Here is a 26,504-nt window from a genome sequence, read left to right on the forward strand (position 1 = left end):
TGTTTTTTTCCCTAATATGTGTTTATTTATTATTCATATTTATTTGTTCACCCATTGTCTGCATTTATTTACTTGCAAGAACTGAGTCAAAGGGTTTTTCCCAAATCTATTTCCGTTTTACAACCTTTCATCATTTTTGACTGGATTTAAATCTTAATGTTTTTCTTCAAAATGTAGTTTTGTAAAGTGCACAATAAATTGCTTTAACAAAAAGGAATGTCTTCAGAAAATATAGTGGCAAAGAATAACTGTGATATCCGCTGGTTAGGATACACAACAAACTAAGTCGATTGAATTTATCCCAAATTTGTTTACAATAGCATATTGGATACTGTTGGTTTAACAAAAATATATATCCTCCATAAGTCCCGATCCACTTTATGCTCTAAGGGACTACCCCGATTCTAGTTTTTATGTATGAGACATAAACCCTATGAGCCAATGGAGTCTGCGAACATCAGGCTGGTCACCATTGACGGCTCTCTTGGGTCTTACATCTGCACGCTGGGTCAGCGAGATCCAATCGCTTGTGGCTTCCAAGCCCTACACTACCTTTCATAGGGACAAGGTAGTCCTTAGAACACATCCTGCGTTCTTGATGCATTCTAATCTAAAGTAGTTTCTTCGTTCCACCTAAATGAGGAGATGGTGCTACCCACTTTTTTCGCTGACCCTCAGGACAATGCTCGGAGGGTCCTGCGCTGTTTAGATGTTGGGTACGCTCTAAAATTCTACCTGAATAGAACCAAGAGCTTCCGCAAATCTGAGGCTCTGTCACCTTCGGTGGGTCAAGCCCAAGATATCAGGCTTCTATGGCCTCAATAGCAAGTTGGATGGTTGCAGCCATTAAGGTTGCCTATGAGAGGCAGCACAAGCCGCTTCGGGCAAATATGCATGCCCACGCTATCGGAGCCAAGGCCACGGCAGTTGCATTCCAGAGGCACATTCCGTGGCATGGCCTCTTGGGCCACTCCTTCGGCCTTCTGCAAACACTACTGTTTGGATGCCGGCTCCAGGTCAGATGCGGCATTCGGGCAGGCAGTATTAAGGAACTTGTTTTCTTAGAGGGTCACCTCTCCACCCTGGGTCTACATTCTGTTGTAATTGCCCATACAGTATGGAGGAAAGGGGACGAGACATAGGAGTAATTATAAGTTACTCACCGTAGTGACTAACGTACTCCTAGTCCATAGTCCCCTTTCTTCCATACGTCCCACCACCCCCCCCCCCGGTAAAATAAAACTGGTGTCCTTAGGCAATGTTAAATCTATTGTCGACGTGTCAATGGGGACAGAGGTGTGGCGCTGGAGGGCAGAGTCAGGGTAGTGCATGCTCCCCGGGCCGCACCCCTGCTCGCCTCTAAATTTAAAGGAAGCTTTTTTCTGGTGAAAAAGGTTCCCTCTCGCGTCCCTTGGAAGGGACGCCCCGGCAGTATGGAGGAAAGGGGACTAAGTGTACGTTAGTCACTACGGTGAGTAACTTAAAAATGGGCCATTTCATTCGTCAACCGATGACAAGTTGACAAAGAAGAAAACCTCTGCTCAAACCGCCAAGTCCATGGCCATCCTGACAAAACCTGGACAAACATCCTTCCCTCAGTCTCGGGGCAGGACCGAGTTCAAGCCGTGCGCTTTATCCGGCTTCAAGAGGTTCCAGGCCTGCTGTACACAGAGGTTCGACAGGTCGCCCAACCGCAATAGGAGGAAGCGGCATAGGACGTTGCATGGATTTTTTTCTGCTCACCCATAACCCCCCCCTCTGCCCCAGGCTCTGACGCCAAGAAGTAGTGACCTCAAGCTCAGGGGAGCACAGCTCGCCTATGGGGGGCAGTTTTGCTCTGTTCCAGGTCACCTGGAAGTGTCTTTTCACCAACCCGTAGATCCTAGCCGTAGTCTCCACGGGCTTCAGTCTTACTCTTCCTTTACCATCCTCTCCTCCTCTTAATCAGATCGGGTCCCCGGCTCTTTTACGGAAGGTCCTTCCCCTCTTTGAGATGCAGACAATAGAACCTGTTTCTCTTGTAGACTGGGGCTCTGGGTACTATTCCATGTAATTTTCTCGCATGTGGCGTGGATGGTTACTTGAGAAATGCAAAAGAGTGTTCCGAGCAGTGGTTTTTAGGTGCAGGCAGCATTTCAAAATTCCATCTTCATGTAAGATTTTTAAATCAAGGAAACTGATGTCTTGGTTGCTACTTTCCATAGTGAACTGGATGTTATTTTCGATGTTATTTAACCAGCTGAGAAAAAGGTCGATTTCAGTTTCTGAGCCTCTCCAAATGAACACGATGTCATCAATGTATCGTTTCCAATACGAGATACAGATTTTGTAAGGGTTCTTGTTTGACTCAAAGGTGGACATGAACAAGATAGCAAGGCTGGGGGCGAATGTTGCGCCCATCGCTGTTCCCTTGGTCTGTACATAGAATTGCTTGTTAAACTCGAAGAAGTTCTTACATAAAGCTAAAGTCATTAATTCCAGAATGAAATTATGGGGTACTCTGTTTTGTTGATCATGATGAATAAGTGTTTGGTGTATACATTCAATGGCCTGATCTTGAGGAATACTTGTATACAATGACTTGATATCCATTGTCACAAGTCTCTGTGTCTGGGGATCGAAGGGGAGTTTTTATAAAATGTGGATAGTGTGCGTAGTGTCTCGTAAGTAGGTTGCCGTTTTGGTGATTAAAGGTTTTAGAAAGACATCAATAAATTTGCACACTGGTTCCAAAACTGAACCACACCCAGATACAAGGGGCCTAACCTGGTGGGTTAGCAGAATTTTTGTGAATTTTAGGTAATGCGTATAATGACGGAGAGCGGCCTTGACTGGTAGTCAGGAATTTTAGTGCTTTCTCGCTGATCCATTGCCTTTCATAGGCACATTGTGCCACATCTGCCATTTCTGATTTAATTTCGCTCGCTGGATCTTTTTTTTATTTTCTTATAGCTTTCCTGATCTTGAAGCAGTTCATTAACCATAGTACAGTATTGGTAATTGGACATAATCACAATTCCACCGCCTTTGTCGGCTGGTTTGATCACAATATTTGGCTTTTTTGAAAGCTTAATTAATGCCTTTTGTTCGGCTTTTGACAGATTGTGCTTGAACTAGTTTCCATCTCCTTTCAATTTTCCCAGTTCTTTCATAATACATTTTTGAAAAGTGATAATTTCTCTGGGTGTTTCATTATCTTGAGGTCTGAAAGTGGATGGGATATGTAGGCCAGAGTCTGTGTCTAGTGGTTCTGCTGGAATATCAAAGAATGCCTTCAGGCGTATTGTCCTGAAGAAACGACGAATTTCAGTTTCAGTTAGGAACCAGTCTGTTGTTCGAGATGGCACAAATGAAAGGTCTTTAGAAAGAATTGATATTTGTGATGCCGTCAAGGTTACTTTTGCCAAATTGAAAATAGGAATGTCTTTAGTGTCTGTTGTTAACGTGTCTGCCGTCTTCTTCCCCATGCTTGGCGTCGTGGGGGTGCATATTGGGGAAACCATGGTTGGCCCCAATATGGGATTCCTTGCCCTCTTCTGCCTAAAAAAGGGGGCAGATGCGGAGGTTGGAAATTGGCAAAATGGGGTTGTTGCGGTTGATTGAATCTGTTGGTCGTCCGAGCTACTGCTGCTAGAGTTGGAAAATGATACCCAGCGGCGACGCCCTTTATTTTGTGTTGCTTGTTTTTTGGCTGCCTCTGCAAATTCAGCTGTTGTATAAGGAAAGATCTTTGAGTTTAAATTCCTGAATGTCTTGGTTTAGTTTTTTTGGCAATTGTTGATGTTTTAAACTCATCAAAAAGTTTATTAGTTTCTCTTAATTTGTCTATAGCATTCGTAATTGCTTGATTTTCTAGAAACTTTTTTTCTTCTATGTCTAATTCTTTTTGGACCTCAATACTCAAACAATGAGCTGTTGTAATGGTCAATACCATAAGGTCCCTACTGCATTTAATTGCAATATGACTGAATTTGGTAGTATATTCCTTGTCTGTGAGGAAGAGGCAGGGCTCGTGCCTGACAATTAACCCTGCTGGTATAGTGTCTGCTCGTAAGTATTCCCGTAAGAAATGTCTGTGTAATTCTGTACGGAAACTCTTCTTTTTGATTTTTAGCAGATCCTCACTGCATGTGGTTTGGGTTATCCCGGTATTTGTCCTGCTCGGATCAAAGATAGAGGGTCCTTTTATGATATCTGCAGTTTGCTCTAATGAGTAGCCAAACATTTGGCTTTCTGCCATATTCAATTAAAGGGGCCGCGAATGGAAACAGACCCGGGGAGCCCCGGAAGTTACCAATATGCGCTCTCTCGATGTGGAAAACACTTACAACAATCCCTTGCACAAAAAGTGTAAAGAAAAGGAAGAAATGGGGGTGCTAGTTAATTTATTTTAGTTTAAGTATTTACACAAAACCTCCCGAGATGTTGATCCCTCAGCAACCGTCAATGGCCAGCCTGATGTTCACAGACTCCATTGGCTCATAGGGTTTATGTGCAAAGGCGCCCAACACTATGTTGAGGACCCACACAGCAATGTGGCTTCTTGATAAGCGGGTAGAGCCTGCTGAGGCCCGCCAAATGTCTTCACCACTGGGTTGGAGGACTAGAAAACATCCTCTTCCAAGTTCCGGTAAACTCAGATGGCCACCAGATGGGTGCGGCAGGTGTCCATTTGCACTTTGGAGTGGGCGAGGTGTGCAGAGAAGGACAGCACGTCGCCCAGCGTGCAAGTAAGAGGCTCAACCTTCTTAGACTCGGCCCAGTGACAAAACCTAGACCACTTGCTTTTGTACTGGCTCCTAGTAGCATTGCTCCTAGCACCCTGTATGAGGCCTAGGTTAGCCTACGACAGATGCTTCAATGTGACCTGTTCAGGAACCACGCTGCGAGGGCTAATTCCTGGGGGACGGGGTGGATGACCCTGCCTCCTTGCTGCGATAGCAGATGGGCCAGGCCCAATGGAAGCTGAATCGGAGGCTGATCCGACAGGCTAAGCAGCTCCGAAAACCATGGTCTCGCCGGCCACCAAGGGGCTATCAGAATGATGCTGAAGTGTCGGGACTCCCTTATCTTGCAGATCACCCTGTGAACCAGGGGGGTGGGTGGAAATGCATATGCGTTCATGCTGTTCCACTTTAACTGTAAGGCGTCGCCCAGGGAGCCTAGGCCCTGTCCCTGCCAGGAGGCGAACTGAGGGCACTGTAACGCTCACCTGATTCCCACGGAGGCGCTGGTCTAGGCAGGAAGGAGTCTGTGACTCGAAAAGTGATGTGCAGGACTCGATTGGCTTCTGGGGCTGAGCCTCTTCGCACTGTGTGTCGAACTCGAAGGGTGAGATTTCTGCAGAGGAAAGAATATATGGGGTTAAAGATCTGGGCAATTGAGTGTCCTCTCTCTCTCGTCTAAGCTTCTCCGTAGAGCCCCCAGGTCAACGTGCTCACCTTAGATAGGTGAATGCTGGGCTCTCCATCTGCGTCTGGTGCAGGGTGCCGTTGCCAGTTCCTTCACTGGGTGAAACGTAGGCCTCTTAACATCAGAGGATCGCAACCGCCGTTAACAGCACGAGCGGTGAGTTTCCGGACACCTTTTAGTCCATATAGTCTTTAGGTGCGTGGACACGTAAGTATTGAACAGGGCTCGGAATAATGCTTTGTTCTATTTGTTTTGCAGGGCTCTAGCGTTAGAAGATGGAATGAAGAGAGCCAAAGCTGGAGCCAGAGCCTTGGAAAGAAGCGCTTGGAAATGCGTGAGTAAATGCAAGCGCTTTAACTGTCTCTTTCCTTCACAGCTGTGAGTTCGTGCTGAAGAGGTAATGGAAAACGCCGGAGTAGTTGCAGGCGCTCTATTGTGGAGAGCGCGATGGGCGTAAGTAAATACCTGTCTAATGCCTCTTCTTTTGTCTTTCAGATGCTGGGTTGCAGTGTTGAAAACATCCGGAATTCGCGGATTGCCGGTAAGTAATAACTATGCTTTTGTCTCCACAGGCGGAGGTGCAGCGTGAAGAAATGGTCGCTGCCGATGGACCAGGTAAGGAATGCGTTGCATGTGAAGTCGTCGTGCTAACCTGTTGTTTCTTGTCTTTTACAGGCGCTGCTGAAGACTGGATACTGGAATGGTAAGTATTGTTCTTGCAGGTACAGGATCGGAAGAAGAAAAGCTGGAACAGACTCGGTGAGCGTTCTGCTGCAGATGCAGAATAACGCGAAGCACGCTTCATCAATCGGGTGTGGTTTAAATAGCCTAGGAGTGATGAGGCGTCTTCCTCCACGGCCCCGCCTAGGTAAGAAAAGAGTTCCTGTTCCAGAAGAGTTCCAGTGTTGTATCCAGGGCGTGGAGCTTGCCCCACCCAGGTAAGAAAATAGTTCCGGCTTACAGAGGATTCCTATGTAGCTGGTAAGTAAGCAGCATGGTCTGCTGCAGGTAAGTCCACCCAAGCATTTTCACACATATTATGAGCCCGGCGCTTCCAGTGCCGGGACCGATGGCTTTGATGAGCCTGGTGCCACCGGCGCCAGGACAAGGTCCAAAAGGTCCCAGTAGGGACCGGCTGGTGCCTAGGCTTGGGATTAGGGGCCTGCTTCCAAGGACGTTGGGCTGGTCCTGGCTCCTTGGAAGCAGTGATCATGACAGCACCCCCCCTCAAGGCCCCTCCTAAGCGTGTCTTCTCCGGGGGTTTTGGCTTGTCGGGGTGATTCAGATGGAATTTCTTGACCAGACGAGGTGCGTGGACATATTCTGAGGGTTCCCAAGATCTTTCCTGGGGGCCGTATCCTTTCCAATCAATCAGGTAATATAATTTAGATTTGGCGATTTTGGAGTCTAGGATGTTCTTTACTTCAAATTCAAGTTCTCCTTCTACCAAAACAGGTTCTGGGACTTTAGTCAATCGGGTTTCTGGTTGTACTGGTTTTAATAAGGAAAACATGAAAGACTGGATGTATTTTCATATGCGCAGGTAATTCCAATTTGACAGCCACCGGATTAACTATGGCAGAGATGAGATAGGGTCCAAGGTATCTTGGGATGAAGGTGCGGGGTCCTTTTAGAGGCAGGTGCTTAGTGGATAACCAGACCTGGTCTCCTACTGCGCAGTGAGGGGCCTCTTTACGGTTTCGATCTGCTCCTTTTTTGAATTGAGCTTTAGCTCTTTGCAGATGGGCAGTGGCTTCCTTAAAAGCACGAGTGATCTCCGAGTGCAAGTAATCCACAGCAGGTGTTTCGAATTCTTGGGGAGGATCCAGGTTAGAGGTTCTAGGATGGTGTCCGTATAATAGGAAGAAGGGAGTCTTCCCGGTTCCAGAATGAGTCGAATTGTTGTAAGCGTATTTAGCGATCCAAAGAATATCCTTCCAAGGGTTTTCAGTTTGTTGGAGCATGCAACATAGATATTGCTCTAAAGTCTGATTTGTCCTCTCGGTTTGGGGATGGTGACTGGTTGAAAGTCTTACATCAATTTGAGCTAGACGACAGCAACTTCGCCAAAAGTGGGAGATGAATTGACTTCCCCTATCGGAGACCAAAACCGAGGGAAAACCGTGTAACCGAACGATGTTTTCTAAGAATTCTCGGGCCAATACTGAAGCTGAAGGTAGGCCCTTCAGGGGAATGAAGTGAGCCATCTTGGAGAATAGATCCACGACTACTAAAATGGTATTATACCCTGAGCATGGAGGTAAGTCCGTGATGAAATCCATGGACAGGGTATGCCATAGACAGGGAGGGATGTCTAATGGGTGTAATAGGCCGGCTGGTTTCTCCTTCTGACTTTTATTCTGGGCACACACACCGCAGGAGATTACAAAGTCTCTAATATCCTTCTTCCATGATGGCCACAAGAAATGTCTTTTGATCTTTTCCATGGTTTTGGTAATGCCAGGGTGACCCCCCATTAGAGAGTCGTGATAACAGGAGATTACTTGTTTTTGTATTTTCTCACAGGGCAAGTACAATCGTCCTCGGAAATATGGTAGGTCTTGATCCACTGAGAATTCTTTTCCCTTTAATTGCCAGTCTTGCAAATCGGCCGGATTTAGGAGTGATTTGACTGTAGTCTTGATGTCTTCAAAGGATTGAGCGCTGAACAAACCCAAAATCCTTTGTTCTGGGATTATGGGTATTGGTTCTGGATTGGTCAAATGTTCATCTACTCCCATCCGGGAGAGAGCATCTGCTTTTCCGTTTTTACTGCCTGGTCGATAAGTAATTATAAAGTCAAACTCAGCCAGAAACAGAGCCCAGCGAAGCTGTCTGGAAGACTGAGCTTTGGCTGTCTTCAGATATTGTAAATTGCGGTGATCAGTCATTACGGTGACTGTGTGTCTGGCTCCCAAAAGATAATGCCGCCAGGCCTTAAAGGCCGATCTGATGGCTAAAAGTTCCTTGTCTGTAATTGAATAGTTGATCTCGGGAGCCGAGAATTTGCGGGACCAAAAGGCTACAGGATGTAATTGGTGTGTGACCGGATCTCTTTGTGATAAAACTGCCCCCATAGCAAGACTAGAAGCATCCGTTTCCACGATGTAGGGGAGTTCTGGGCGAGGATGTTTTAGAACAGGTGCAGAAATGAATTTAGCTTTTAAGTCCTGAAAAGCTTGTTCTGCTTCAGTAGACCACTCAACACGTTTGTTCTTCTTTAACAGAGCGGTGATGGGCTGGACTATCCGAGAGAATTCAGGAATGAATCTGCGGTAAAAGTTAGCGAAGCCTAACATGCTTTGAACTCCTTTTACAGAGGTTGGTGATGGCCACTTAATGATTGCATCGACTTTCTTTGAATCCATATGGACCCCGTCAGGTGACAATATGAATCCCAGGAACTCAACTTCAGTTACGTTGAAAACGCATTTTTCAAGCTTAGCAAAAAGGTTATGTTGACGCAATCTCTCGAGAACCTCTTTGACGTGTCTCTGGTGTTCCTCTTCAGATGATGAATAGACGAGGATGTTATCAATGTAGACAACAACACACACATCTATGAGTTCTCTAAGGACATCGTTCATAAAATACTGGAAAGCGGCACGAGCGTTACAAAGTCCAAAGGGCATCAATTGATATTCGAACAGCCCATACTTGGTGCGGAATGCCGTCTTCCATTCATCGTCCTCTTTTATTCGTACCAAGTGGTAGGCTCCTCTGAGATCCAACTTTGTATAAATACGTGCGTCTTTGACTTGGTCCAGGAGTTCAGGGATCAAAGGTAACGGGTATCTGTTTTTAACGGTGATTTGATTCAGGGCGCGGTAATCTATGCAAGTCCTAAGGTCTCCTTTCTTTTTCGGAACGAAGAACAAAGCCGAGGAAGCTGGAGATTTTGAAGGACGGATAAACCCGTTAGCTAGGTATTGGTCCAGATATTGTCTGAGGTGAAGATTCTCTGGCTCGGTGAGGGCATAAATCCTACTACAAGGAGGAGTTGTTCCGGGTATCAGGTCTATTTGACAGTCGTAGGACCTATGAGGAGGCAGGGTGTTAGCTTGGTCCTTCCGAAAGAAGTCTTGGAATTCCTGGTATTCGGGAGGTAATTTGGGAACCTCGGAAGAGATCGCTGCCAGTGAAACATCGGGCCGAGGATAACAAGTGGTAAAACATTCTGGAAACTGAACCGTCTTTGCTCGCCAATCGATCTGAGGATTGTGCTTCTCTAACCAAGGAATTCCCAGAATGATCTGGAACTGAGGGGCCTTGATCACATCGAACACGATTTTTTCCCGGTGTCCATCTTGGCTCACTAACGTCACTTCTTGGGTGGCATGCGTAACTGGTCCGGAGGCTATCTCCGAGCCATCCACTGTAGTAATGACGTCTTTTACTGCCTTAGGGACAAGAGGTAGATTCATCCTTGATACCATTTCACGGTCCACATAATTACCGATTGCTCCGCTGTCGATGTAAGCTTCAATTGCATGCAAACGATCCGGACGTTCTGGGCTAATGAGGACCATAGGCACCACGAAATGCGAGGTCACGGGACAGATTTTAACGCTCGGCAAGAGGACCTCTACACTTGTCGGGCTAGATCGTTTCCCTGCTCAGAATTTTGGGTACAGGTATCTGCGGCTCCTACAGCCTTCTTAGCTGGTTTCACTGGGCAGTCTCGAAGAAAGTGCCCCGAGTTTCCGCAATAGAGGCATAATTGCAGCTGTCTTCTTCTTTCCCGCTCCTTTTGAGTTAAAGGTCCTTTCATGCCCCCTAGTTGCATGGGTTCCACAGTGTCGGCTCCCCTAGTAGAGGTCTGTGGTTTAGAAAATACTCGGGTATCAAATTTGGAACGATCAGCCTTCCTGTTCTTTAATCGGTGGTCTAATTGGACAACTAAGTCAATATAGTCTGAGCATTCTTGTGGAGGATTCACAATTTGAGCTAACACATCCTTGAGCTCTCCACGCAGGCCTCTGTAGAAAAGCGTTATTCTTTTATCCTCCGGCCATTGAGTTTCCACTATAAGTCTATTGAATGAGGCAATATAAGTCAAGAGGTCTTGATTACCCTGTCGTAACGAAAGGAGTTCATTGTCCAAGGCCTGCCCCTGGGCATGTCTTGCGAACAGTTTCTCCATGCTGGACTGGAAGGCCTGAAAATCGTGAAGGACCGGATCATCCTGAGTGACCAAAGGGATCGACCAATCTGCGGCACTGCCACTGAGATAAGAAAGCACAAAAGCCACCTTGGCCTGGTATGTTGGAAAGGCAGCTGGGCGACATAAGAAGTGTAGGCGGCACTGGTTGATAAACACTGCAAATTTCTTTGGGTCACCAGAAAAGCGTTCGGGTGGAGCCAAAGGCACATTACCGGGTAGATTGATTTGCACTGGATTTGAGGATGCTGAAGGGTAACTTACTCCTGGAGCGGGCAAAGGAGTCTGTCCTGCCTGCGTTTGTAGTAATTGCCTAGCGAGGTCCTCCGTTCGCTCCTTGGATATTATCAGCTCTCTTCTCAAAGAGTTTGTTTCCTGACGAGCTGCATGTACCTCTGCTCTTAGTTCCCCAAGCAATCGGGCCAGTTGGTCTGTGTCCGAGGTTTCCATTGCGCCTGGGTAGGAGTTTTGTGGTGGGCTTCGCGTTCTGTAACGCTCACCTGATTCCCACGGAGGCGCTGGTCTAGGCAGGAGGGAGTCTGTGACTCGAAAAGTGATGTGCAGGACTCGATTGGCTTCTGGGGCTGAGCCTCTTCGCACTGTGTGTCGAACTCGAAGGGTGAGATTTCTGCAGAGGAAAGAATATATGGGGTTAAAGATCTGGGCAATTGAGTGTCCTCTCTCTCTCGTCTAAGCTTCTCCGTAGAGCCCCCAGGTCAACGTGCTCACCTTAGATAGGTGAATGCTGGGCTCTCCATCTGCGTCTGGTGCAGGGTGCCGTTGCCAGTTCCTTCACTGGGTGAAACGTAGGCCTCTTAACATCAGAGGATCGCAACCGCCGTTAACAGCACGAGCGGTGAGTTTCCGGACACCTTTTAGTCCATATAGTCTTTAGGTGCATGGACACGTAAGTATTGAACAGGGCTCGGAATAATGCTTTGTTCTATTTGTTTTGCAGGGCTCTAGCGTTAGAAGATGGAATGAAGAGGGCCAAAGCTGGAGCCAGAGCCTTGGAAAGAAGCGCTTGGAAATGCGTGAGTAAATGCAAGCGCTTTAACTGTCTCTTTCCTTCACAGCTGTGAGTTCGTGCTGAAGAGGTGATGGAAAACGCCGGAGTAGTTGCAGGCGCTCTATTGTGGAGAGCGCGATGGGCGTAAGTAAATACCTGTCTAATGTCTCTTCTTGTGTCTTTCAGATGCTGGGTTGCAGTGTTGAAAACATCCGGAATTCCCGGATTGCCGGTAAGTAATAACTATGCTTTTGTCTCCACAGGCGGAGGTGCAGCGTGAAGAAATGGTCGCTGCCGATGGACCAGGTAAGGAATGCGTTGCATGTGAAGTCGTCGTGCTAACCTGTTGTTTCTTGTCTTTTACAGGCACTGCTGAAGACTGGATACTGGAATGGTAAGTATTGTTCTTGCAGGTACAGGATCGGAAGAAGAAAAGCTGGAACAGACTCGGTGAGCGTTCTGCTGCAGATGCAGAATAACGCGAAGCACGCTTCATCAATCGGGTGTGGTTTAAATAGCCTAGGAGTGATGAGGCGTCTTCCTCCACGGCCCCGCCTAGGTAAGAAAAGAGTTCCTGTTCCAGAAGAGTTCCAGTGTTGTATCCAGGGCGTGGAGCTTGCCCCACCCAGGTAAGAAAATAGTTCCGGCTTACAGAGGATTCCTATGTAGCTGGTAAGTAAGCAGCATGGTCTGCTGCAGGTAAGTCCACCCAAGCATCTTCACACATTATGAGCCCGGCGCTTCTAGCGCCGGGACCGATGGCTTTGATGAGCCTGGTGCCACCGGCGCCAGGACAAGGTCCAAAAGGTCCCAGTAGGGACCGGCTGGTGCCTAGGCTTAGGATTAGGGGCCTGCTTCCAAGGACGTTGGGCTGGTCCTGGCTCCTTGGAAGCAGTGATCATGACAGGCACTTCCTGTTGTACCAGGTGGCGAAGAGATCCACCTGAGGCTGCCCCGATCTGTTGAAGATCCCCTGAAGGACCTGGTCATTCAATTGCCATTTGTTACTGCCCGCACCCAATCTGCTGAGTCTGTCCGCCTCCAGGTTTGACTCCCCCGGGAGGTGGATTGCTCTCAAGTGAATATTGTTCTCCATAGCCCACTCTCACAAGCTGACGGCCAGGCTGCATTGTAGAGGAGACTTGGTGCCACCCTGCTTATTGATGTAATACATGCTGGTGGAATCGTCCGTTTGAATGAGGATCGCCTTGCCACTGATATGCGGCAGGAAGGCTTTGAGAGGGAGCAAGATCGCCTTGAGCTCTAGCCAATTGATATGGCTCTCCTGTTCCTGCAGAGAACAGACTCCATGGATGCTGTTGTTGTCCAGGGTAGTCCCCCAGCCCTCCATGAAGGAATCCGTGGTGATGGTAAGCTGTGGTGCTAATTGGCAGAAGTGTCTGCCTATCCGCAAGTTGCAGTCCGTGCTCCATCAGACAAGGTTCTGGTGGAGAAAGGGAGGAATGCGGACAGGTTCCACCTGGGAACCCTGCTCCTTACTGTATGAGTCTGCACAGTGCAGCTGTCATCTTCTCATTTTTAGCCTTGTGTAAGGCACTGCCATTAGACATGCCGCCATGATACCCAAGAGGTGCTGGTACCACCATGCTGATGTCACCGCTCTGCTGAGGAAATGGCCCGTGGCCCACTTTATGGCTGTGATCTTGCCCTCTGAGGGAAAAACTCTCTCGGTGCTGGTGTCCCAGATGAGGCCCAGGAAAGCCAGACTGTCTCGGCTCCAACTGTGACTTCTTGAGATTGATGGAAAATCCCAATTTGTGTAGCGTATTCATGAGGGCGGAGGTGGTGTGATGGACCGCCTCCGGGATCTCGTCAGGACGAGCCAGTCGCCCAGGTAAGAGTAGACGTGGTGACCGTGGGCCCTGAGCAGGGCTGCCACTGCATTCATAAGCCTGGTAAAGACCCTGGGGGCTGAATTGAGGCCAAAGGGTAGAACCTTGTGTATTGGAAATGGAAGCCCATGATCCTGAACTTCAGGAAGGACCGATGAGGCTGTCAAAACGGATCCAAAGAGCACATCCAATCTCCCCTGCACAGTGTCTCTGCAATAAGCGCTAGGGTAACCATCTTGAACTTTTGAGGAGGAAGGGATAGGTTCAGGGTGGAAAGGTCCAACACAACCCTCAGCCCTCCATCCCACCCCCGGAGACACGTGGACCCGGAGGGGAATGTCATGCCTTCTTTCCCTCCGAGGCTGGGGCTGAGGAGGGGGACTGAAAGAAGGCCTTATTGCCCACCCTGCCTTGTGTTGTGTTGTTTGCAGGGGTTCCTGATTTTGAGATCGGTCAGGCTGCTTGGTACTTCGTTCCTGGAAGCCCCGGAACCTGCTAAAGACCCGCCCCTTGTCGGTACGCTGGTGCGTCTGACTGTACGTCTTGGGTGTGGACTTCGTGAGGATAGATAAGGATTTCGCAGTCAGTCTGGGAACTGTTCTCATTTCCTCATCGGTGGTGGAATGGAAGCGGTTGCTACCGTTGAATGGAAGGTCCAATATGTGCTCCTGGCCATCCGGGTTCAATTTGGTAGCCCACAGCCAGGCAGTCCTTCTCATGTCCGTGACGATGCAGATGGCACGGCCTGCGGTGTCTATATTTATTTATGTGTTTGTATAGTGCTGCAGGCATCAGAGCGCATGTAGACAGACGTAGCGACGGGACAACATATAGGTGTGGTGTGAGTAGGTCAAAGGTGGGTTTCAGAGGTGATTTATTTGAAGAGCAGGGTCTTCAGTTTTCTTTAAAAAATAACATTGGAGGTTTGTTTCTGATCTTAAGGTCACTGGTAGTTTGTTCCATTTGGCTTTAGCCTAAAAGGACCTACTTAGACCCTTTGCCGTTTTAGTTGGCACGGCGTAAAGTAGGCCTTTGTTTGTTGATCTGAGATTATGGCTTGGTTCATATCACTTTAATTATTTCTTTAGGTATGTCGGGGCATTTCCATATAGACCGTGATGAACCAATGTCAAGGATTTGAATGTTTATGTTTATTCATTTATATTGCACGCCAGACCCGAAGGTATAAGGGCGCAGGAGCAGCAAGGATATTCTCAGCTTGGTAACAGTGCTGTACAATGATTACAGTGTGTACATAGGTTAGAGCAGTTGCGATAAATGCAGTGATAAACATTTTACAAAAACATACATATTTACAGACGTACATGGGTAGGCAGTATACATAGGGTGGGCAAGGTGAGTTATTGGTCATTGTCCTTTATCCACTGAATGTAATTGCGTCTAAAGTGGGGGTAAGTTTGAGGTGTCCTTAAGGAGAGTGGCAGGGAGTTCCAGTGTTGGGCTGCTTTCACCTGGAAGCTGTTGCCACCTGTTTTGGTTCGTTTGAACCTGGGAACTGAGAGCAGGTTGGCATTGGCAGTTCTGGTAGGTTGGTTGTTGGTGTATCTTTTTATTCTGTCGACTAAGTAGCGGGGGCTGCATTGTTGAGGCATTTATGTTTTAAGGAGGCTACTTTGAGCAGGATTTTATTGGTGGTAGTGAGCCAATTATGGGCTCTTCTGATGTTGGAAATGTGTTCTCTCTTGGGAATGCTAAGCGCTGCTCAGAGCATTGTTTTGCAGAGTCTGGATTTTGTTTGTAACATATTTATTGGCTCCTACGTAAAGGACGTTACGATAGTCCAGTTTGGATAGTATGAGGGCTCTGGAAAGGAAGGGTTTGGCTGCTCTTATACGTTTGCATGTGTGGGCTGTGGAGGAGGCCATGGAACTAACCTGTTTGCGGAAGGAAAGGGAGGAGTCTAGGTAGATTCCTAGAGTTTTACCTTCCTTGGCTACCTTGATGGAATTGCCATCTATGATGAAGCTAGAGTAGTTGTGATCCAGTTTGTTTAGGTTAGGGGTGGAACCGAGGATGAAGAGTTCGGTCTTGTCATCATTCAGGCATAGACTGTGGGAGGCCATCCATGCCTGGATGATGAGGGACACCCTGTTGACCAAGGCCAAATCCTTGTTGTAATCTCCAGTCAACGGGATGAGGATCTGGGTATTATCGGCGTAATTAGTGTAGGTGATACCCAGAGCGTCAAGATCAAACAGGGGCTTCGTGAACACGTTGTACAATGTAGGGGAGAAGCATGATCCCTGGGGGACCCCGCATATGATGGGGATAGGGTCAACGGAAGCTGAGGTTGAGAAGACACGCATAGACCTGTTATTTAGGAAGGACTCAATCCAACCGATGGCTTCTTGAGAGAAGTGGGCTGCCGAGTCTAGGTGGTTGCAGAGAGGTTTGTGATCTACTAAATCGAATGCTGCGGAGAGGTCGAGTAGAAGTAGTAGAGCCGTTTTCCCATTATCTCTAAGGGTGTTGATTTGACCTTTGAGATCGATGAGAGCAGTCTCAGTCTCGTGTTGGGGTCTAAAGCCAGATTGTCGGATTCCCAAGAGATGGTTTGATTCAGATAAGCTGTCTTGTCTAATATTTTGACCAGCAAGGGGACGGTAGTGATGGGTCTGTAGTTCGTGGGTATCGATGGGTCTAGGGAGGGTTTTTTTGAGTAAGGGGAGAACCCAAGACTCTTTAAGATGGTTGGGGATGATGCCTAAGGAGAAGGAGGCGTTAATGAGTTTGGAAATAAATGGCGAGAGGTCTCTTGCCGCGTCTTTAATGATTTGTGAGGGGCAGGGGTCGCCCTGGCAGTTTGAAGGTTTGAGGCCGAGGATAATTTTTGGAACTTCTAGCGTAGAGACTTTAGAGAAGCTGAAGCGGGAGAGTGAGTTGGGTGTAGGGTCATGGGGAGTCGGGCGGGGGGGTATTGGTAGAGTTGGTTAGGGATTCCTTCTTGTTATTGGTTTTGATTTTTAGGCCTGCAACTTTGTTGGAGAGGGCACTTTGGACACTGGTGCACCATAGTTTGTCTTTCACACATGTGTCTGGGACAGGGATGGGTGTTTCCAGCTCTTTGATGATGGTGAACAATTCTTTGGTACTGGATTTGGCTTGTGATATTCTCTGGTTATACGATTCTTGTTTAGCGGTTCCGATTTATTTTTTGTATGTGGCAGCTATTTTATTGAGGATCAGTTTGTTGTTGTCTGTAGCCGATTGTCTCCAAGCTTGTTCCTTTTTACGTTTCTCTAATCCGAGAGCTTTTAAGTGGGTAGAGAACCAGGTGTTCAGGTTTTTTTTTCGGTTTGCTTTTTCTCAGTTTTAGCGGTGCAATGGAATCTAAAAGGTGACCGCATGATTTTGTTGTAACCCTCTACAAGGTAGTGAGGATTGGAAGTTGCTGAGAGTTGGTTCAGGGTTGGTAGAATGAGGAGGGTCGGTTTTTCCCACTGTGATGTTTTTCTTGTTTCTCGTAGGGATGGCAGTAGCTAGTGGGTTGTTGGGGATGGGGCTTGAAGCTTCGTGGGGGAAGGTGAGGCGATGGTGATCAGACCACGGTTGAGGGGAAATGGCGGTGATGGAGGCCACATAGTTATGGTCTGCAACCCAGTCAAGGGTTCTCACTTTGTTGTGGGTAGGGGCGGACACTCTCTGGGTAAAGCCTAGTTCTGACAGGGTATTGTGAATGAGGGTAGCCTGGGGGTCTTTGGGGTCTTTAAAGCCTAGGTTAAAATCTCCTAAGATGAGGCTCTGGGAAGTATTCTTTAGGTTATTAGCAAGGATAGTAGTGAGGTCTTCCTTGAAAGAGCCTAAGTGCCCAGGGTCATGTAGAGCAAATGAATGTTGATGGTTTGGGAAATGGCAGTAGGCAGCTTAGCTGTAAACGATTTGCAGGATGTGAGGATGTCGGTAGTGTCAAGTCTGATGTTGAGGTGTGTTTTGGCAATTAAAGTGAGACCTCCGCTTCTGGATTCTATTCTGTCCGCTCGGAAGATAATAGTCATCAGGGATAGCTAACGAGAGAGCTGGGCTAGCGGCTGCGTGGAGCCAGGACTCAGTGATGGCTAGAAAGTGTAGTTTTTCTTCTAAAATGAGGTCTGCTATATCAGTGGCATGGGCTACTACCGAACGTGCATTAATTAAGGCGCCTCTAATAGGCGGGGTGATAGTTTTAGTATGGGTAGGTATGGTGGCTGTATTGTGAGGTTTATGCTTGGTCATGGTATTGGTTAGGTTATGCTTAGGTTTGTTCATGGGACGAATGGTGGGAGTGATTGTGTGATGCGTTCATCGATGGCTAGCCAATGTAGATCTCCCCTCTCCTCTGTGATGTGTTCTCTCTTTGTTTTGCCGGTTATAGTTATTATGGCGTTGTTCTGAATCACCTGGCACTGTTTTACGCATTACTAGCACCCAATGGCAGGGCGTTTCCGTAATCTAGCCGTGAGAGGATATATGCACCACCGTGGACTCCATGATGTCTTGAGCCACCAACTTTGCTTCTGCCAGCCCTGCCTTGGAGCGTGCCTGACTGCACCGGAAGTTCCGGGAGGAAGTCGGCTATTTCACACCAAAGCCTCTGGTTAACAGCTGCGAGCATGGTGTGTGTGTTAGACTAACGAAGGTGCAGAGATGCGTTGGAGTAGACCACCTTTCCATACGCCTCCAAGATTTTCTCCTCCTTGCCTAGCAGGGCAGAGGACGAGGTGGCCGAGGAGGACTGAGGCTTAGAGTAGATGGAGGCCACGGCAATCACTTAAGAGTGTAGTTGAGGGTGTGCCGCCTCCAATTGCCTGTACTTGGCGTTGAGGTGCCGATTGGTGGGCTGAGCCAAATGGGGTTCAAGCCATCCTTTCTTGGCCAAAGCAGCAACGTCCTTCTGCATCGGAATCCCCGTTCTAGCCATTGGGCGTAGAGTGAGGACTTTGGCCGGGACCTCAGGTTGTAGAAGCCGCAAGTATTCAGCCAAACCGGCAGGTCGATCATAGAAAGCCTTGGCTGAAGACGGCATGTCGGGGTGGTCCTCCTCATCGATAGACCACCAGGTTTTCCGGTTGGTCAGGGACAGGTGGAGGAGTACTGGGCGCCACAGGCTGAGGTGTAGCGACCAGGGCCGGAGGCTGCTGCGGAGGCTGGTATGGAACCGCCTGTGGTGCAGGGGGCAGAGGAGACGGAACCACGTGACCGACGCGGGCAGCAGAGGCGCTGGAGTCATAGGAGGAATGACTATGGGCGCAGGGGGCAGGACAGGAGGCAGCATGTCCCTGATTATATCCTGAAGGATGTTGCCCATCTGAGGGGGATCTCATAAGCGTGAGGAATTTTTCAAAGAATCTGTCCTCACAGGCCGGTGGTGTGCTAGGTGACGTAGGAATAGGGCCCGGAGGTTACGGAGGTCTGGGCGCACTCTGCCTTGTTGCCTGCGGGGTGCATCTGCCCTGTGATGTTGAATGATATGCAGTAGGCGACGTACCTAGTGAAGACCAGTCCCACCTTGAAACTCGTTCACCCCACCTGCTCCGCACCAGGGGGCGGTATTGGACGAGCAGCCATGTCGGGCTGCATGCCACGTGCCTATGCCGTGGTGCTTGCCGCGCTGGGCCTGGCCTCCTCCAGGACTCTTGATGGTGGAGCTTGAAGCCTACCCTGCACCTCAGGACGAGGCCTGGTAGGCGTTGTGCCATCAGCTGTGCTGCTGCATACAGGCACCCCCTCAGACATTTGTCCGGTAGTAGGCCGTAGCCCCTCGGATGGACACCCGGTAAAAGAACCTTGCGGTCCCTCAACAATGTCCCTGGTAGGATCTAGTGACCCCTCGGATTAACAGCCGGTAGCAGAAGCAGCCTCGGAACCCATGCTGGTGGGTAGAACCTGAACGGTCCCTGCCGCTCGGACGTCTCCTTGGGAAGGAGTCACTTTTGCGGGGCACAAATGAAAAAAGTGGCCCTACCTTAGGCCTTGACTTGTGCTTGGCGAAGTCCTTCAAGTCCTCTGGAGGCGATCGTTCGAAGAGCTCCCTCCACCGAGCTAACATGTTCTTCACTGCGCATGGACTAAGCGCGTCACACGCAGTTCAACCCTCCTAGCTGTGATCGGGGCCAAGGCAGCGTAGGCAAACAGCGTGGGGTTTGGACGTAGGGAAGAGCACTTTGCAGGCTGGACACCTGCTGACGCCCAAAGACGTCGACATGCGCCGGGTAGGACCGTGGCACCAGAGGAGCGAGTACCAGATTAAAGACAAAAGACTAGAGACAAAATACATTATCCGGGGAAGAGCGCGTGGAATTTCAAGGCCAAAGTCAAACTCATGAGCGGTGGTGAAAGCAGCCCGCTCCATTCGATGCGGAAAAGAGGACTGAGGAGTGGCGCTAGTAGCCCGAATCAGGGGAGCGCATGCTCCCAGGTCCGCACCCGGCGCGCTTCTAAATTTAAAGTGGAAGAAGATTTTGTCTGGTGAAAAAGGTTCCATCTCCCGTCCCTAGCGAGGGACGCCCATACAGTATGGAGGAAAGGGGACGGGACATAGGCGTACAGACACATTTATCAAACAACTTCAAAAGCCAATATTACTGGGCTGGCAAATACTGGTATGCTTCCTTGGACATTGTCAACGAATCAAGGTTTACAGAAGGAAACAAAAGTTGCAAAGGATGCACATGGTGCATAATACGGCTTCCCTCGCCCATTATGTTTGGGACCAATAAGACCTATGAGTTGCACCTTGGTAAGCATGGTCTTTCAGGAAGTACAAGTTCTGTCATGGTCTAGCACAAGGCCTCTCACATACATACAGCGATCCAGTGCTTGTATGGAAACTACTTACAACTCTCGATAAGGCTAAAAGACATACATTTTCAGGGGATTGCTGGGGAAGGGTAGAAGGGGAGAAAAAGGGAAAAATGGGGTCATATCAAGTTATTTGTCTCCACTTCATAGAAATAGGTATAACATCGGTACTCAAAAACCTCTGAGAAAATTGTTAGACTTCTACTGCCCCTAGAAAGGTACTTTTACAAGTTTATATTTATAATGAAAAGAAATATTCACCTTTGACCTCCACTAAGCTCAGTTAGGTTTTCTTTCCAGGTGTTTCCTAAGGCAACCTTAAATTCCAACCCATCCAAAGCAGTGTGTCCTTCTGGTGGAGCCAACATAGCATTTGCACCAGGCAAAAGCGTTGAAAAAATTGACCCAAAATCTTTGTTCACCTGAAACACAACACACCAGCTTATTAAAACTATTTAAAGCACAAGGATTATTCTTTTATATGGCTCAAAGCAGTTGCACTGTAAAACACATGTTAGTTCTCAGCATCTCAAGGTTACCACATCCTCCATGCCCAGTCCAGGGCGATCAAGATCATGGTAACTCCGAACCTCGTGAGAACCCAAGGGATGTCTTAGTTACTTACCTGTAACTGTATTTCTCCAGCATTGGTAACTTTCATAGATTCACATGCTTGAATATTCCCTGTCAGACTGGGAATCCTCTGCGATTAAAATTACTACATTGTTTAAAATATACATCCATTATTACATAGAGAATGCATGTAAATACCCCATTATGGCCCATCAGCCATTCCATTGTGTAGTCCCTCCACCTCACTTTGGTCCTTTATGGCCCCAACCAATGAGGTGGCAGGGCTTAAACTCCGCCCCCAGTCAGCCATCTTCAGATTTTGAACAGTAGGAACTACAGTATGATGGGTGCTGAGCGTAGGAGCAGCCTCTCAGGGGAGGCGGGTGGGCGCATGTGAATCTAAGAAAGATACCAATGCTGGAGAAATACAGTTACAGGTAAGTAACTAAGACTTCTCCAGCATTGGATCTTTCATAGATTCCGATGCTTGAATAGAATACCAAGCAGTTAAAACATTATATATATATATATATATCTCAGTGAAAAAACTTTGTTAAAAGGGACGTTATGGTTAAGTTGCACTAATAAAAACCTATGAAATTCAGTAAAAAAATATTAAAAGGAAGTTATGGTTACAAGTAAAATCTAAAAACCCCTGAAATTCGCCAGTTATGGTAAGCTAAGCAACCATAACTCGCGCCACCACCGTGCCCTGCTAAGACTAACACCCAGGACATCAATGATGGCATGACAAATATCATTGATGACATCACCAATGACATCACATGTGCAGTTACTTTTCATACAAGGGGTTGTGAATGTAATGTTGGCAAAAAAGTATATGGGATTATCGGGAGATGTGAAATAAGCTACATTCTTCATCACGCAATGTAGTGTCCTAAAGAACATTCCATTGCAGTGTTCTTTCTAGTATAGGAACCTACTCATACAGAAATGTAGGTATTGGCTGCAGCATACACCACAGAGGTGCTATATTTGTAATTTTCCAAAGTTTTATAATAAAACGGTTAATGCTTCTGTATTAGACTTTTTTCCGTACTTTCAAACATGTACTAAGTAGATAATAATGCATCACTTACTACATATTTCTACTAATACACGCAAAACAAATATACTACAATGCATACAAATATGGGGCTTATATATGGAGAGTAAAGTAAGCAAACAAGAGGCAGTATCATTAGCAACTGTGTATAATCTACATAATTGTATGCATGCACAAACACGATTGCTGTGTTTCAGGCCTGCTTCTTCCCCTATATATGTACATCATAAAATGCGATTAAATTCTAAGGTAAGTAGTTTAACAACATGTGAGAATAGCAATATCTACAAATGTAATACCTTTTGAAAGGTAAGTTTCTGACTGTCAGTAAATAAAACCACCTGGCCTAAATATGGCAGTGAACAAAAAAGGAGCTAGACATGTGATGTCATCAGTGATGTAATCAATGATATTTGTCATGTCATCAGTGATGTCCTGGGTGTTAGTCTTAGCAGGGCACGGTGGTGGCACGAGTTATGGTTGCTTAGCTTACCATAACTGGCGAATTTCAGGGGGTTTTAGATTTTACTTGCAACCATAACATCCTTTTAACAACGTTTTTTTACTGAATTTCATAGGTTATTAGTGCAACTTAACCATACTGTCCCTTTAAGAACGATTTTTTGCTAAAGGTCATCGGTTTTTAGTAGTGGCATGTAACCATAATGTAAAGTAATTTCTGACTTAATTACACACCTTGCACAGAATGCCACAGGACCATATGCTGGCGTACAGCACGGTGACGTGTCTGAGAATCCATACACACTTAACAGTAAGATGTATGCCTCGTGAACAGTGTGGAATTACATTTTATATTGATGTACCAACGTCGACTTTCAGCATTTCCCTTGCACAGCTCCAACACGTATTGGTAGTCAGCCATTAGCAATGTAGTACACATTAAATACTTTTAGCAAAAGTTCTAGTTATCTGAAAACGACATCAGCTAAGACCATCCATCCTCCCCAAGAAACAGCAGCACTGCTGTAATGAAGGAGCATGAGAAACACTGCCTCTACCTTACAAATAACAAACGCGCAACATTTTCCGCCGTCCACCTACCCCTCCTATTGCTGTTTGAGGCCGCTTTCCTCATTTCAGTTCGCAAATTTCCTTATTAGCTGTCCTACCAAAAAAAAACGTCATCCGTAAACAAAGTAAATGTTCCTTTAGGAACCACCTTTCACAGTGTAAACATATTAAAAAAAAATATATATATATATATATATATATATATATTACAAATCAAAATCCTTTTCCAAGATGGCCACCATAGAAAGGGAAGGTGGTTGTTCCATACATGGCCCCTCTTTGCTTTCCATGGAAGCCTATAAAAAGGAAAAATACATGCCGTGACGCAGAACCTGAAAATGAACATACAGCGACATAGCACGTTTCATTTTGAAATAATACATTGTTTCTTAAAAGAAAACATTAACATTTTAGAATGTGTAAAGTAGTTTTATTTCACAAGAAACTGTTCGAGACCATCGGACTATTCCCATTTTCAATGAAAGTGTAACATTGTGTCTATGTGCGTCATCGAAAATGTTAATGGTGAGGCACACGCTCTTTTCGCATACACAAAGTATGCGTTTTCGATAAAGCAACGGCTTTGTTCGCACAGTGATTTCCAAGACGTCGCCATGACTTCGCCTACACCACCATAAAGGAGGTTATGTTACTCCTAATGACCAGTTCAGCGTATGGACAAAGGGGGCCGGCGCGATCATCCAATAAAATTGGGACTGACAGGCATCCGGTCACGATCAGTTGCATCTGGCGTCCAAAGAAGCCATTGCTCAGCATCTGAAATCCATGACAAGCACAGTGAGGCAGGATGTAGCTGGTCGAAAAAATTTAAGAGAAAGTACGTATGAATACCCAGCCTTCAGCAAACAATTTAAAAAAAGACAAAAAGAATGTGGAAACTAATACACAAATCGAAGTGGTCATACATTACATTTTAAAGGAAATATTAGCGTTGAACATGGGTAAATCTAGTAACGGGCTACAAACGCCGAGAATCTGCACTCTCCATAAGTTAAAAAAAATGACACCTACTCTCAAAGATGGTCCTTCAGTTACAAAGCTAAAATTAATGATCAAGTAACAAAAAATTACATCTCATGATTTCAAAAAAGACCAAAAGAACGTGCAAAGTGATACACAACGCGATGGGGTCAAAAATGAGATTTTAAAGAAGAAATATTAGCGTTGAACATGGGTAAGTCTAGTCATAGCCTGCAAAGGGGGAGAATCCGCACTCTTCGTAAGTGAAAAAAAATGACAACTGCACAGAAAAATAATACTTCAGTTAAATTGTCCAAATTATTGTTCTGGTAATAACAAATTTAAACTCGGTCCTATGTAGAGTCGTTAAAATTAAACTTACATGATATTTACTGCCTCCATTGGTTCTGGATAAAGTCAGACAGCAATGCATTTGCAGCAACGATTCTGCGTGAACTGATATTGCATGTGCCTTACAAACATTTTTAAAACATAAGCTTATCAAATGGTATCACTCCCTTCATTGTGGCTTAATTTACCCTTGCGCTCAAGGTTAAAAACCAATTGACCCTTAGGGTTTAGTGGCATGCGTGGGCCTACTGAGCTCGCAACCAAAAAAGCAAGGCTTGTGACCTTCACTCAGAATGCAAATACATTCTCACTTTGCAACATAATATGAGAATCCATTCATGAGAACCGCTACTCCCATACACTTGCAGAACCGCTGTTTCCATCAAAAGTGCAGGTGGCTGCCTCAGATTTCAAACTCTAGGACGCCAGTCTGACTACAATATTAATCTAAATACATTGTAACAGATGCAGTAATTCTTTGCCGTATATTGAGCATCAACTTCCAATTTACCGTATGACTTTGGTGACAATAAAACACCACTTTTTGAATTCCTGCTGCCACATCCCATCCCAACCTCATTAACGTTCACCTTCCGAAACTGTATTTCATAAGTGTAACAAGTTCAATGGTGTCTTGTTTTATATTTGTTACCGGCGATATCCGCGTACACGAAAACACGAACAAAAGATGGCGGGCGCAGCAAAAGAATAACGCAATTCACGCTGTTCCACAACCAATCAGTGAAAGCGTCACATGTCCGTGGACATTACGCTACGGATTAGCCAATAGATTTCTTGTCCGCGGAGCGAACAGGGAAGTGTGACCGCGGAGCGGACATAGATCTCACTAATTTTCTGAGACATACTTTTTGGTCCTTTTAAAGGAAACTACTGGATGGATTGTCACCAAATTTACAAAAGCACTCTTTTGGGATCAAGCTCCTGCACCTGCCGCAAATTTGGTGAAAATCTGTCAAGCGGTTTGGCCTGTAGGCGTGTGCAAAGTTTTTCCCCCATTCAGTCTATGGGAAAAAAAGACGTTTTGGGACCCCCCCCCCTACAACTTTTCCCCCCCTGGACCAAACATCACCAAACTTTGCAAGAAAATTCAGAGTGGCCCATATACTTTTTTTTGCAAAGTTTAGTGCTGATTCGTCCGGGGGAGCGAAGTTATAAGCTGCCCACAAAGTACTCTTCCTAAAAACAGCAACTTAACCATAACTACACAGCCACTACCGTGGCTGTATATATATATATATATATATATATATATATATATATATATATACACACACACACACTCGGGGGAAAGGAGGCTGGTCCTACCTTATGCAAACAGGTGACGGAGCACTGCCTGTCCAACAGCAGATTCGTTGTTGGCATCTTCTGCCAGGCAGTAGTGCTTAGCGAACTTGTGCAGAGTGCTCCAGGTAGTGGCACTGCATAGGTCCTTCAAGGCTACCCCTGCGTGAAACGCTACTGAAGCCGCTCTCCCTCTGGTTGGAATCGCCCTTAGCTTGATGACAGTGGGTGATACATAGGAGACACACAACGTGCCAGACCTTGTTTGCGGATATGCTGTCCTTTTGTGCGACCAGAAAAGGCAATGAACAGTCTGTTTCAGGAGCGGAACTCCTTAGTCCTCTGTAAGTAGAATTTAAAAACTCTTTCCACATCTAGAGAACGCAATGTTCTTTCTGCCTCAGAGGTATGATTCGGAAAGAAAGACGGTAGGACAATACGCTCCGAGTGTCATTTCCGATTAGACCTTGGGAAGGAATTTAGGATGTGTTCTCAAAATGACGCGGTCCTTATGAAAAAGTGAAAGGAGGTTCTGAAGACAAAGCTTGCAACTCACTGATTCTCCTGGCTGATGTGATGGCTATCAAAAAAGCTCTTTTCCAAGATAAGAATTTCATGTCACATCTGTGAATGGGCTCGTAAGGGGGTTCCATGAGAGCTGTTAGAACAGTGTTTAGACTACAGGTTGGGACTGTTGAGGGCGTAGGAGGGTAAGTACGCATCAACCCCTTCAGGAAGACCTTGACAGCCGGAAGTGAGATTAATGACTGTTTTTGGAGTCGTCGTGTATGCTGTTATGGCCGATAGATGAAGCGCTGGAGAAGCGAGTCCATTTCCGGACGTAGGTGATTCTTGTAGAGTAGGCTCTTGAGGCCCTGATTATGTCCCAACAATCTGCAGGGAGAGTCAGATTCATAAGCTTACGCTGCTCAGGAACCAAGCCATGAGGGAGAGGCTTGCTGGGTC

The 26,504-nt window shown here is 46.6% G+C and overlaps 1 protein-coding gene across 1 annotated transcript in view; it reads right to left on the reverse strand.

Moving 5' to 3' along the window:
* The window catches only part of SMC2 (structural maintenance of chromosomes 2), a 938,385-nt gene that overhangs the window by 60,923 nt on the left and 850,958 nt on the right, over window positions 1–26,504 (reverse strand). The window contains exon 23 of the mRNA XM_069630781.1: window positions 20,495–20,655. Coding sequence (XP_069486882.1) covers window positions 20,495–20,655 — 161 coding nt within the window. The remainder of the gene's footprint in view (window positions 1–20,494; window positions 20,656–26,504) is intronic.

The sequence above is a fragment of the Ambystoma mexicanum genome, chromosome 6q (genome assembly GCF_040938575.1).
Source record: "Ambystoma mexicanum isolate Mex_15411 chromosome 6q, UKY_AmexF1_1, whole genome shotgun sequence".
NCBI classification, from domain to species: Eukaryota; Metazoa; Chordata; class Amphibia; order Caudata; family Ambystomatidae; genus Ambystoma; species Ambystoma mexicanum.